Consider the following 13,758-nt stretch of genomic DNA (forward strand, 5'->3'; position numbering starts at 1 on the left):
GCTCACTGCAGCCTTGAACTCCTGGGCTTAAGCAATCCTCCTGCCTCAGCCTCAGCCTCGGCCTCCTGAGTAGCTGGAACTACAGGCCCATACTACTATGCCTGGCTGGTCTTGAATTCTTAGCCTTTGCCTCCCAAAGTGCTGGGAGACCTTTCTTGCGTGACTATTGGTATAAGTAAGAGCACTGGTGAAGTTCACCAGCCACGCTGTGGAAAGTTCAAAGTGGTTACTGCCAAAGTTCAAAGACATGGTTACTGCCAAACATTCTCTCCACTTCAATCTTTATCACAAAAGGGTGCTAAGGAAAAAACCAACCAACACCACACAAAAAACTGTCTCCAGTCCTGGCTGGCAAAGAATGAAATTACACCAGTGACCTCAATTTGGGAGGCAACAACTCCGACACCTGGTTGGTCTCCTTTAATCATCAGAAGGTGCACGTAGCCCAGGAAAAGGAGAGCTGAGTCGGTACCTGATCCAGTCCTCCTCCAGCTCATCACAGGACTCGCCGCCAGTTGTGTAGTCTGTTTCATAGTGATCTTGCTCTGTTCTCTTTGACTTTCCTGCTCTTCCCTTTGCAGAAGTCCTTTTTGAAGGTGTCTCAAAGTTACCACTGCTGCTGTAACGAGGCTGCCTGAAGTCATCCACAGGCGAAGTCACTGGAAGCTCCTGAACCACTTCAGGAACCCTAATAAAAACAGGCATCATTGTTCAGTACACTACAGCCCTTTGCCAGTGCACTGTAATCACAGAGTGCAGCCATAATAAACACCAGGAGACATCTGCACACAGGTGCACTCAAGCAAGGACTTCAGACAATTGAAGTCTTGAATTGCTTGAACTTCAGTTCAAGTAATCCACCTGCCTCAACACTAGCACTGAGCAGATGCCTCGTTTTCTGCACGCAATTTGACAGCAGTTCAGAGTCCTCTAATACACACAAGTAGTAGGTTCCAATTTAAAGGGGAGTAGCCATTTTTATACCTTCTAAGTACAATGGATCTCAGATTTCATTTTAAAAAGTTCAGGCTGATCTATAAGAGGTGTTTACTTGACCTGTGCCAGGGACTTACTCTACAAATGCTGTCAGGAAAATAATGATCATTCTTTTCTACAGGCTCTTCTGGTTCCCTGGAATACTGCGTGGGGAAGAATGCACATATGCTCTTTGTAATATTAATCTTATACTACCATGTAGCAATTATCATATTAAGATAAAATCTTGCAAAATAAACTAAATATCTAAACTAAAAAACTAAAAAGCTTTACATTACAATAAATTAAAGAGTTCCTTTAGGATTCTTTTTAAAATTGCTGTTAATCCTGAAGTCATGTAGAATGAATAGAAGGGTTACCATTACACACTTATTATTTTTTCTAATACAATTAAAGTTGCATCACAATTGCACATTTATAGTGTTTCAGACATAAACATGAAAATAACCCTAACTGAGGAATAAAATACCAAAGTTGAAAGTGGGAACTACTTCTGAGTAAAAGAAATACGAAGTTTCATTTTCTTGTAGAAAAGGGCAAGCACAGAAATGCTTCTCACTCTCTGAGAAGCAATGTTTTGATTACCATTCACACTGCAAATGTTTCTGATGTGTGCTTAGTCCTCAGAATACTTGGGCATAGGAAGGCTACACATCATAAACAAATACAAAGAATGGGCCTAAGACTTTCCAAGCATCAGCCTTGCCATTCCAGTCAACTATTTAAAACATCTGAAGCGTTTCTTTTTGCTGCCAATTTACATAAACTATCATACTAAGCTTTATCTTCCAGGTTTAGTCCCTTTTCTAGGTGATCCACATGTGCTTTGCTCTAACTGTTGTCAGAGTCTTAGATTTGTAAGCATACAATTTCTTGCAGACTCTAAACTTTGGGGTATGTGTGTGTAGATGCAGGTGGGGGTGGTATTTATTTCTTCTTTCAAGATTTATGGCCGAGGGCGGTGGCTCACACCTGTAATCCCAGCACTTTGGGAGGCCAAGGTGGGCAAATCCTTTGAGGCCCCAGGAGTTCAAGATCAGCCTGGCCAATATGGTGAAACCCCATCTCTACAAAAAATACAAAAATTAGCCGTGCATTGTGGCGAGCATCTGTAATCCCAGCTACTCGGGAGGCTGAGGCAGAAGAATTGCTTGAACCCAGGAGGCAGAGAGTGCAGTGAGCTGAGATCACACCACTGCACTCCACCCTGGGTAAAAGAATGAGATTCTGTCTGAAAAAAAAAAAAATGTATTCAGGTAATATGGCTTTGTGTGCTATGCTAATGTTACTTCTAATGGAGGGAAAATGTGACTTTCTCCATGAGTCAATGATTAACAAGTTCCTAGACACTCTGCCAAAACTGCCAAGTACTATGCTTCTTCTTCAAGGTAGCAAAACAAAACCTTTAGAACGCAGTGGATTTATTTTAGGGGTAAGGCCAAAGAGGGAGGAAACTAAAGGGCAAAAGAAATTACAAAAAAACATAAAAAGTAAAACATCGAAGTAGGCCTCCTGCCAGAATTTTTATATTCTTGATGTATCTTTACCTTCGAAGTTTTCCTCCCCTCCTCCTACACCCCTTTAAAATATTAACATACTTGATCTAGCATGAAAGCTAAAAGCAAAATGTTTCACAAGAAAAGTACTGACTACAGGTGTGAGCAACACCACACTGGGCTAATTTTTAATTTTTTTTGTAGAGACAAGGTCTCACTCTGTTGCCCGGGCTGGGCCCTCCACATTTCCCGAGCTGCATTGATCTTTTCAGCCCAGCATGAAGTTTCCTTTCCCAAAGCTTACATAGCAAAAAGGTTCTGATTGGCCCTTTTCAGGTCACTGTCATCCTTGAAGCCAGGAGAATGTTCTCTGATTAGTAAGACTTAGATATGCCTCCCAATAATGGTGGCAGCTCTAAAATACACAGTGTATAACAAACTTCATTCTAATAGTCATGGCATTGTTGATCATAGGTTGTTTCTCTGCTGTCACTGATTCTGTGTGTAATCAGAAAAGGATTCTTATACATATGTTTTCAATTCAGTAATTGTCCTTAACACCTGACATGCATAGAGTACTGAGCCAGGTGACCCTGGGAAGACCAGGTCCATGTTCTCACGGAGGCTGCAAAACAGGGGTGGAGGAAAGTGCACAACTCCACTGAGATCAGGGCAAGGTAGGAGCAATAAAGGCAGCATGAAGGAGTGTGTGTGAGAATGAAACAAATGACTGAAGAATAAAAACAAGCCGGCCAGGTGCGGTAGCTCACACCTGTAATCCAGCACTTTGGGAGGCCTCGGCAGGGGGATCACTTGAGGTCAGGAGTTTGAGACCAGTCTGGCTAACATGGTGAAACCCTCGTCTCTACTAAAAATACAAAAATTAGCTGGGCATGGTGGTGCACGCCTGTGATCCCAGCTACTCGGGAGGTTGAGGTGGGAGGATCACTTGAACCTGGGAGGCGGAGGTTGCAATGAGCCAAGATTATGCCAAGCCTCCAGCCTGGGTGACACAGCAAGACTCCATTTCAAAAAAACCACCACCAACAAAAACCCAGGCGTGGCTGCATGCACATGTAGTATTAGCTACTCAGGAGGCTGAGGCAGAAGGATCACTGAGTGCAGTAATTTGAGAATTCAGTGAGCTATGATCACACCACTGGACTCCAGCCTGTGTGAAACAGTGAGACTCTATCTCTGAAAAGTAAAAACAAATAAATAAATAAATGTAGATGGCTATGCTGTCACAACAGAAGCTGAACTGAGAATAAAGCCAACATACTGACAGATGAAAGCATATAAGAGCCCTGCTATCTTCTGAATCCCTCGATTATGCCATGACTGAAGCTAGAGACATCCTTGGGCCTCATGTGACTCAGATAATTCCTCCTTTTGCTTAAGCTACTTTTTTCTTCATGATTTTTTAAAAAATTGAGACAGGGTCTCCCTACGTTGCCCAGGCTGGTCTCGAAATCTTGGCCTCAAGCAATCTTCCCACCTCATTGGCCTCCCAAAGTGCTGGGATTATCAGCCTGAACCACCATGCCCTGTCTTAAACTAGTTTAAACTGGGCTTCTGTAATTCCTCTAACTTGCATAAAAGTCCTAACATCATCCTACCAGCCTATTGCTACCAAACAATAGTCTCATTTGGCAATGCAAGGAGTCAGTCTTTGAAAGTTTTGCATTGCAGCAACATTCAACTTCCTTGATTTATGAAGGCTAATTCAACCTGGGTGTGGACAGGATAATAGACAGTGTACCTAATAGGGCTCTCCCAAGTTCGTTTAGTAAGTTTGGAGAGGCAACCATCTTCAGCTAAATTCTGGTGTGCCCTGATGCAGGATTAATTCTCATAGCCAACTGCCTTAAAATTCGAAGGTATAGGACATTATAAGCAAAAGGAACCAGATATGAGAATAAATTGCATGATTCCATTTTATATAAGTTCACTAACAGATGGTGACAGACATCAAAATAGCGGTTACCTTGGCATGGGTGTGGGTGGGTATTGATGGAGAAAGGGCACATGAGGACCTTATGTGGGGCTCAAAATGTATCTTGGTGGTGGGAGTTAAGTTCATATATGGGAAAACTCATCAAGTTGTATACTCAAGATTAGTGCTCTTTTTATGGAATGTATATTATGCGTTGGGAGAAAAAAACATCTTAATACTGAGTTACCTCATCCTTAGCATGGATGGATGGATGGACACAATGTTCTCCATCTAATTCCTTCTCTATCCACTAGAGTGGTGAGGAAGAGACGTGCTCATGGGTTACTAAGCACTTGCGAGAATGCCTTAGGAAAGACAGGCTATGACTTATGTCTTCTTATTCCCATTCAAGTGGATGTCCTCTGAATGCTCTACAGCACTCAGTACTCTACTGTGAATAACACTTGACAATTTCTGTTGCCCCCCAGAAGCTGTAAAATACTTCCATCATTACCATGCTCTGGGGGAGATACTGTGCATTTGTATCTCTTAGTACCACTCCCATTCACCCATTCATCTGGGTTCTAAAATGAAGCATCATGTTTGCATTTTCCAGACTTTCAAAAAAAATTCCGGGGCATAAGTTCAGAGTAGAAACTAGTACAACCCTTATGAAATAAAATTTTTACATCTATCAAAATGAAAAAATGCACACTTATTTTAGCTCAGCAATTCTGCTTGTAGTATTTATCCTCCAGATACGTTCACATATGTATAAAGTGATAAATGTATAAGGTTATTCCTTAGAGTGAGTGGTCTGTAATAACAAAACATTGGGGGAAGTGTGCATCATATAGAATTAATACATTAAGTATACCAGCCGGGTGCGGTGGCTCACACCTGTAATCCCAGCATTTTGGAAGGCTGAGGCGGGCGGATCACCTGAGGTCAGGAGTTCAAGACCTGCCTGGCCAATATGACAAAACCCCATCTCTACTAAAAATTAGCCGGGCGTGGTGGCAGATGCCTGTAATCCCAGCTACTCGGAAGGCTAAGGCAGGAGAATCACTTGAACCTGGGAGGCAGAGGTTGCAGTGAGCCGAGATCGCACCACTGCACTCCAGCCTAGGCAACAGAGTGAGACTCTGCCTCAAAAAATAGTAATTAAATAAAGTATACCTATTTGATAGAATATTATACGGCTATAAAACAGAACAGTGCTTCTTCTTGGTTATAATTTAAAAAATAAAACAGAATCAGTCAACTCATTGTATACTGCTATGGACAATATCCAAGATAAAATATATTGCTAATGATACTTTTGATATGCTAATATTTTCTGTCTGTTTCGAAACAGGGTCTCGCTCTGTCACCCAGACTGAAGTGAAGTCGCACGGTCTTGGCTCACTGCAGGCTCGACCTCCTGGGCTCAATCAATCCTCTCACCTCAGCCTCCCAATAGCTAGGACTAGAGAGGCATGTGCCACCAGAGAGGCATGTGCCACCATACCTGGCAAATCTTTATTTTTTTTGTAGAGAGGGGGTTTAGCAATAATGCCCAGGGTGTTCTCGAACTCCTAGGCTCAAGCAATCAACCCACCTCAGCCTCCCCAAGTGCTAGAATTACAGGCATGAGCCACTGTGCCCAGCTCTGGTATTTTAGTATTTTAACGGGGGTGGGGGTGGGGGAAATCAATGTACTTTGGCCAGGATCTTTATGTTTTAAAATCTCAGGAGAAATATAAAAGAAAGTGATGACATTAGTTGCCTCTGGGGAGAGGAACTAGGTAGCTGATACCTTTTGTCCCTTTTAAATTTTACACTACCTAAGGTATTCAAGAATAAGAAAGATTAATATTTAAGGAATAAGATTTTCAAATTAATTTCATATGAATTTGTGAAACTACCCTGGTTTTCGTGAAAAGGGACAACACCTGGGAATGCTGTGTAAGCATGCAGGCCTCACAATTTAGAGGCACAGCTGGTGCCAAGATGCAGTATAGGCGGACATTTTGCATGTATGAAAGTTCTGCAAATCGGTCCTTTTATAGTTCATGAGCACAATGACTGGGTGTTCACACGCATGTGTGAAATGTGCCACCCTCAAACCTTGTTACAATATTGGCATATTACCCGTGTGACATAAAAAAGAAGAGAAAAAAAAAAAAAGCTCTGCAAATCATAGCTTAAAATTTTTAGAGGTTGAGGCAGGAGGATCACTTAAGGCCAGGAGTTCAAGACTATCCTGGGCAACAAAACAAGACCCCTTCTCTACAAAAATAAAAATAAAAAATTAGCCAGGCATAGTGGTATACACATGTGGTCCTGGCTAAAGTGAGCTATGAGGCAAGAGGACGGCTTGAGCCCATGAGTTCAAGGCCACAGTGAGCTATGATCACACCACTGCACTATAGGTCTGGGCGACAGAGTGAAACAGCGTCTCAAACAAATGATGAAAAACAAACTTAGAAGGACTGCATCTCTCTTGTGTACCCTTGTCCCTAACAGTCTCAAGTGCTTTAGTTTTTGTTAAAATCCAAAGACACAGAGAAAAAGTGCTTTCTCCAAATCATTCACAATTGAAATCAACAGCAAGATCAAGTCTGAATACCAAAACAACTATGCACTCAGAGTAAATCTCATACATCATGGGCCACTAATCATGAGTTGGGCGTTGTGGATGAAACTTCAAAGTAGGCAAGGTGCGGTGGCTCACGCCTGTAATGCCCACTTTGGGAGGCCAAGACTGGTAGATCACCTGAAGTCAGGAGTTCGAGACCAACCTGGCCAACATGGTGAAACCCCGGCTCTACTAAAAATACAAAAATTAGCCAGGCGTGGTGGCTACTAGGAGGAGGCTGAGGCAGGATAATCATTTGAACCCAGGAGGCGGAGGTTGCAGTGAACCAAGATCGAACCACCGTACTCCAGCCCGGGCAACAGAGTGAGACTCAGTCTCAAAAAAACAAAAAAACAAACAAAAAAAACTTCGAAGTAACAAAAAAGTTATTTCCAGTAGATACACTTTTAACATAGACATTCCAACTAGCTGAAAGGAAGTTTTTTGGGCTTTTTCAGCCTCCAAAGGAACCTGGAGTTCTAGAATTACAGTCACAAAGTCAAAAGGGCATTTTAGTCAATGATGGACTAATAAAAGTACACGGAAAATGCAATTACATACAGTATATAATACTTGACAATAAACGACTATGCTACCGGTTTATGTATTTACACTATATTTTTTATTATTAGATTCCTTCAACTTATTAAAAAAAAAGAGTTGAAAGAGAAAAAGAAGTTAAAAGAGGTTCAGACAGGTGCTTCAGGAGGTATTCTAGAAGAAGGCACTGTTACCACTGAAGATGACAGCTCTGGGTATGTTATTGGCCCTGATAACCTTCCACTGCAACGAGACATGGAAATGGACGACAGTGATATTAATGTAGGCCTAGGCAAATGTGTATATTTGAATCTTAGCTTTGGGTTTGTGTGTGTGTGTTTTTGTTTGTTGTTTGTTTGTTTTGAGATAGGGTCTCTGTTGCCCAAGCTGGAGGGCAGTGGTGCAATCACAGCTCACTGCAGCCTTCCAAAGTGGTGGGATTACAGGCATGAGCCACTGCACCCAGTCTGTATCTTAGTTTTTAACAAAAAAGCGTAGAAACTAAAATAAAATTTACATGGTAAAAATAGAAAACAGCACTTTGGGAGGCCAAAGTGGGAGGATCACTTGAGGTCTTTTCTAGAGAGTCTAAGAACAGCCTGGTGGCAAGGCATGGTGGCTCATGGCTGTAATCCCAGCACTTTGGGAAGCCGAGGCAGGCAGATCGCTTGAGCCCAGGAGTTCAAGACCAGCCTGGGCAACATAGCGAGACCCTGTCTCTACAAAAAAATAGAAAAAAAATTAGCTGGGCATGGTGGAGCACATGTGTAGTCCCAGCTACTGAGGTGACTAAAGTGGGAGGATCGCTTGAGCCTGGGAGGTCAACGCTACGGTGAGCTGTGATCACAGCACTGCACCCCAGCCTGGGTGACAGATCGAGACCATGTCTCTACCAAAAAAACAAAACAAAACAAAACAAAAAACCAAAACCAAAAACAACAACAAATCTTATAGAGTAAGGCAATTATTCCTCTATATCTATACAATGTAAGTACGGGTTTTTTGGCTTTTCTTTTTTTTTTTTCTCCTGTCTCACTATATTACCCAGGCTGGATTTGAGCTCCTGGGCTCAAGTGTGATCCCTCCCACCTCAGCCTCCCAATTAGCTGGGACTGCTGGTGTGCACCACTGTGCCAGGCTTTGTGATTGTGTTTTTCGTTGTTGTTCTTTTTTTGAATTTTTTTAAAACAGAGTTTCACTCTGTCACCCACGCTGGAGTGCACTGGTGCAATCTCAGCTCACTGCAACCTCCACCTCCCAGGTTCAAGCAATTCTCCTGCCTCAGCCTCCTGAGTAGCTGGGATTACAGGTACGCACTACCATGCCTGGCTAATTTTTGTATTTTTAGTAGACGGGGATTCACCATTTTGACCAGGCTAGTCTCGAACTCCTGACCTCGGGTGATGCGTCCACACTGGCCTCCCAAAGTGTGGGGACTATGGGCGTGAGCCAGTGCACCCAGCCATGTGATTGTGTTTTAAGTGCTATTACAAAAGAGTCAAAAAAAGTAAAGTTATAGAAAGCTAAGATTTATTATAGAAGAAAGAAAAATGTTTAGTAAAGTTAGCATAGCCTAAGTATAGTGTTATAAAGTGTACAGTAATGTCCTAGCCCTTCATATTCACTCACCACTTACTCCCTGACTCACCCCGAGCAACTTCTAGTCCTGCAAGCTCCATTCATGGTAAGTTCCTTACAAAGATGTACCATTTATTTATTTATTTATTTATTTATTTATTTTAGATGGAGCTTCGCTCTTGTTGCCCAGGCTGGAGTGCAATGGCACAACCTCCGCTCACCGCAACCTCCGCCTCCCGGGTTCAAGTGATTCTCCTGCTGCAGCCTTCCTGAGTAGCTGGGATTACAGGCATACGCCACCATGCCCGGCTAATTTTGTATTTTTAGTAGAGATGGGGTTTCTCCATGTTGGTCAGGCTGGTCTTGAACTCCTGACCTCAGGTGATCCGCCTGTCTCGGCTTCCCCAAGTGCTGGGATTATAGGCGTGAGCCACTGCACCCAGCCAAGATGTACCATTTTTGATCTTTTATATTTACTGTAACTTTTTTGTGTTTAGATATACAAATACCACTGTATTACCTCTGCCTAGAGTATTTGGTATATTAACATGCTGTCTGCATTTGTAGCGTAGGAGCAAGAAGCTATACCACATAAGCGGGCTACCCATCTGGGCTATCCATCACAGTGTTAAGTACACTGTGATGTTCACTCAAGGATGAAATTGCCTAAAGACACGCTTCTCTGTATTCCCATCGTTAAACAATGCATGACTATATATGTAAAAATACCGATTTTATCATCCTTAGGCAAAAATTACATCCCCGTCCATACCAATTACCTCCAATATTCTTCTCTCACTAGTCATTAGGTGGAATTAGAATTGGGCTTTAGGGTAAGTGTTTCCACCACAGAGATATCATTTCAATAATCATATGGCACCTACCCTAGGCCAGACGTTCACTGAAGTTTCACATCTCCCAACAATACTGAGGAACTAGCACAGCAAATGAAATACCACAATTCCTGGATTCAAATGAAGTCTTCCAGTTTAACAGAAATGTATGTGGACAGGGTTGATTAATGTGCAGTGTCCTCCTTCTGTTTATGAGATCCAACAATTACAGGCAAAAGGAGAGGCTGAGCACAGCACTGACCTCTGCTTAGTCACTTCCTCTCACCCTCACCTAAACTTCAAAACCAGAAATAGCAGAACCACATTCCTAGAGTGAAAGAACCCAACCCAGCCTTTCAATTAAACAAGCAAGTGAAAAGAAGCATTTTCAACTTAGAAGGGAAAGAGAACCCCACCCTCCTCAACCTGGTCTTCCAAGTGGCCGTAGGCCTCTCTACCAACAAAGCAAAATTGTAATACCAAGATCCAGATCCAGCTTTTGTGTGCACTGCTGGATACTTTTTTAAGCAGAAAGGTACAAAAACCAATTATGTGCAAATATTCATTTTTACACTCAGTCTGTCAAACTAAGAGAGACGCTACTTACGGTGTGGATTTATAGGAAGACTCTGGATAAAACCGCTTGTCATTCACTTTGCCGTTGGAAGAGTATGCCATGGGACTGTCAACTCTTTCCGCATAGTCAGATGGGGGTGCAGGCACGTCCTGTGTGCCTGCAGACACATTTTTAACCTTAAAAAACCCCAAGAGATAGTTATTATTTATCTTGTAATGAAAAGGGGGCATACACTGAAGAAAATTATCTTATATGCATTATCTAGTATTTATGTGGCCCATTAATGCTATTAATGCTAATAAAAAAAAGGCAATCATTACAGGTTAATAATCAAATCCACTTTTTAATAGACATATAAATAGTGCTACCGCTAGTTGAAACAAGTATATTACCAAGAAGAAAAATCTGATCACCTCGTTCTCATTCTAATGTGATTAGGTTTAATAATTATCCATGGCAATTTCCCACCTCCATATTAGGAAGACTGGTCTCATTACCTCACACCCACATTAGAAAGACCATTCTCATTTAACCTAAGCCAGGTCCGGGTTAGGAGAATTTTCATTTCTAACAAGCTCTCAGGTAATGCCATGTTGCTGTCTGTGCACCACACTTGGAAAAGCACTAATCTAGAACAAAGTACACTGGTGGTTCTTAATCCATTCATCTCTCAACGTGGAATGTTAAAACCACAGAAGAAATCAAGCAGTTCAAGCTGACTTCTGCTCTTTTAATAAGAGATTTGTTTATTCTCCCTTAATGTAGGTTCTTAATGGCTCTATTACTAATAGCCTACGCAATATATCTCACAACATCAGTGCCTTCCCTTTCCACTTTCCTTATTTAATTGTGATGTGTAAGTGAATTCATCCTACAGAAGTAACATGCATTAGAAATTATGCCTTAATAGGCTGGGTGCGGTGGCTCACGCCTGTAATCCCAGCACTTTGGGAGGCCGAGGCGGGTGGATCACGAGGTCAGGCGATCGAGACCATCCTGGCTAACATGGCAAAACCCTGTTTCTACTAAAAATACACACACAAGCGCACAAAAATTAGCCGGGCGTGGTGGCATGCGCCTGTAGTCCCAGCGACTCAGGAGGCTAAGGCAGGAGAATCGCTTGAACTGGAGAGGGAGAGGTTGCAGTGAGCAGAGATTGTGCCACTGCACTCCGGCCTGGCCGACAGTGAGACTGTCTCAAAAAAGAAAGAAATTATGCCTTAATGTTAGATACATATACAGGTTCTTCTTATCTGAGGAATGTAAGCCCTTTCTTAAAACATATCAGGCCTGGAGAGGCATTAAAATGAAACAGCAATCAAGTCCTACTGCCCCCTTGAGCTATGTAGTTATCTCCAGAAACTGCATAACCTAACAATGCTCCACACTGGGCACCATGACCCTGCTATAGCTCAACATGTAACAACGTTATTTCTGTAAACCAGTGAGAATTCTGATGAACAACTTTGTTTCTGCCCACTCCTCGTGCCCCTTTTTTGCCTTTAAAAACTTGCTTACAAAAAAAGCTGAATGGAACACTCCCCAGGGCAGCTTGGAAGCATGTCCCAGGCAGCTGTTCTCAACCTTGGCCCAAATAAACTCTCTATATTAATTTTGCCTCAGGTTCTTCCCTTAGGTCAATGTTAACATGGAAGGCTTACCACAGAACCTTTGGGATAAAAAATTTAAACATACAAAGCACAGCCAATTAGACTCCCAACACTGTTTTTTATATATATATATATATACACACACACACACACACACACACACACACACACACACACACATATATATATATATATATATATATATAGAGAGAGAGAGAGAGAGAGAGAGAGAGAGAGACACGGAGTCTCACCCTGCACCCAGGCTGGAGTGCAGTGGTGCGATCTCAGCTCACTGCAACCTCCGCCTCCCAGGTTCAAGAGATTCTCCTGCTTCAGCCTTCTGAGTAGCTGGGATTACAGCTAATTTTTGTATTTTTAGTAGAGACAGGGCCTAACCATGTTGGCCAAGCTGGTCTCAAACTCCTGACCTCAAATGATCCACCCACCTTGGCCTCCCAAAGTGCTAGGATTACAGGCGTGAGCCACCCCGCCCAGCCACTGTTAGATTTTATGTTTTATGTAACAGCTCCAACACTCTTGACATTTCACCTAATAGTCTTTAAATTATTACATATCACTCTGTAACTGAGAAAAAAAATTGGAAAAAAAAAAAATCAAAGACCTCAAACAAGTGCTAACCCTAGATGAATCATTTAGTTGTTTTAAGGCAAAGGAATAGAAATAAAGGGTGGAAAAAAACTAAATCTACAAATCATTTCTGTGAAAAAGAGCTGCTATTCAAAAGGGTAGAACCGCTTTAGCTTTGTGATAGGATCAATGGCATTTTAGCCAGGTTTGGTACACGTGCCTATAGCATCAGTTACTCGGGAGGCTGAGATGGGAAGACCTCTTGAGCCTGAGAGACGGAGGCTGCAGTGAGCTCTGATTGTGCCACTGCACTCCAACCTGGGTGACAGAATGAGACCCTGTCTCAAATACATACACAAACAACCAATGGCATCAGATTATCTGGGCTCACCCCAGGTCTGCCAACCACAAATTCTATAAAGCCTCAGTTTTCCTCTGGAAAAAAAAAAAAAAAAAGAAGAAGAAAAGAAAGAAGAAGAAGAAGAAGAAGAAAGAAGAAGAAGAAAGAAGAAAGAAGAAAGAAGAAGAAGAAGAAGAAGAAGAAGACTACCTAGTACATAAAGTTATTTGACGATTAAATGAGGTGACAAGGTATCACATTTACCACAGTGCCTTTAAACACAGTAAAAATTCAAAAGATGCTGGATTTTGGAATTAAGGCCACTGGATCTGATCAAATTAATTTTTACAAGAATTTAGAGGTGGCAGAAGACCTTTATTTGGATTATTTTGCTATTATAAAGCCTTACAATTAGGTTCAGCTTCAATATAGTGTATCTTCCTGCAATACACATTCCTTACATCTTAACTTTCCCATTCTTAGTAGCATTAAAACACAAGATGCAGTCTCCGGACTTATCCAGGCAGTACTGCATGCAGAAAGATATTTACCTACCCCTCCAAGTCCATAGGGGTATTCTTGATTGTTTAACATTCAGAGTCAGAAAGGAATAGAATCATTTCCCTCTGAAAGTGGAATTTGGC

The 13,758-nt window shown here is 42.0% G+C and overlaps 1 protein-coding gene and 1 non-coding gene across 4 annotated transcripts in view; one reads left to right on the forward strand and one right to left on the reverse strand.

Moving 5' to 3' along the window:
- The window catches only part of OCLN (occludin), a 62,557-nt gene that overhangs the window by 11,055 nt on the left and 37,744 nt on the right, over positions 1-13,758 (reverse strand). For all 3 annotated transcript variants that reach the window (XM_050793562.1, XM_050793563.1, XM_050793564.1), the window contains exons 5-6: positions 10,607-10,752; positions 473-688 (exon numbers count right to left, since the gene is read on the reverse strand). In XM_050793562.1, the coding sequence (XP_050649519.1) occupies positions 473-688; positions 10,607-10,752 (362 nt within the window). The remainder of the gene's footprint in view (positions 1-472; positions 689-10,606; positions 10,753-13,758) is intronic.
- On the forward strand, positions 6,468-6,571 carry LOC126957801 (small nucleolar RNA U13). The gene has a single exon (XR_007726964.1). It is a non-coding gene; the product is annotated as a small nucleolar RNA U13 (small nucleolar RNA).

Source organism: Macaca thibetana, chromosome 6 (genome assembly GCF_024542745.1).
Source record: "Macaca thibetana thibetana isolate TM-01 chromosome 6, ASM2454274v1, whole genome shotgun sequence".
Taxonomy (NCBI): Eukaryota; Metazoa; Chordata; class Mammalia; order Primates; family Cercopithecidae; genus Macaca; species Macaca thibetana.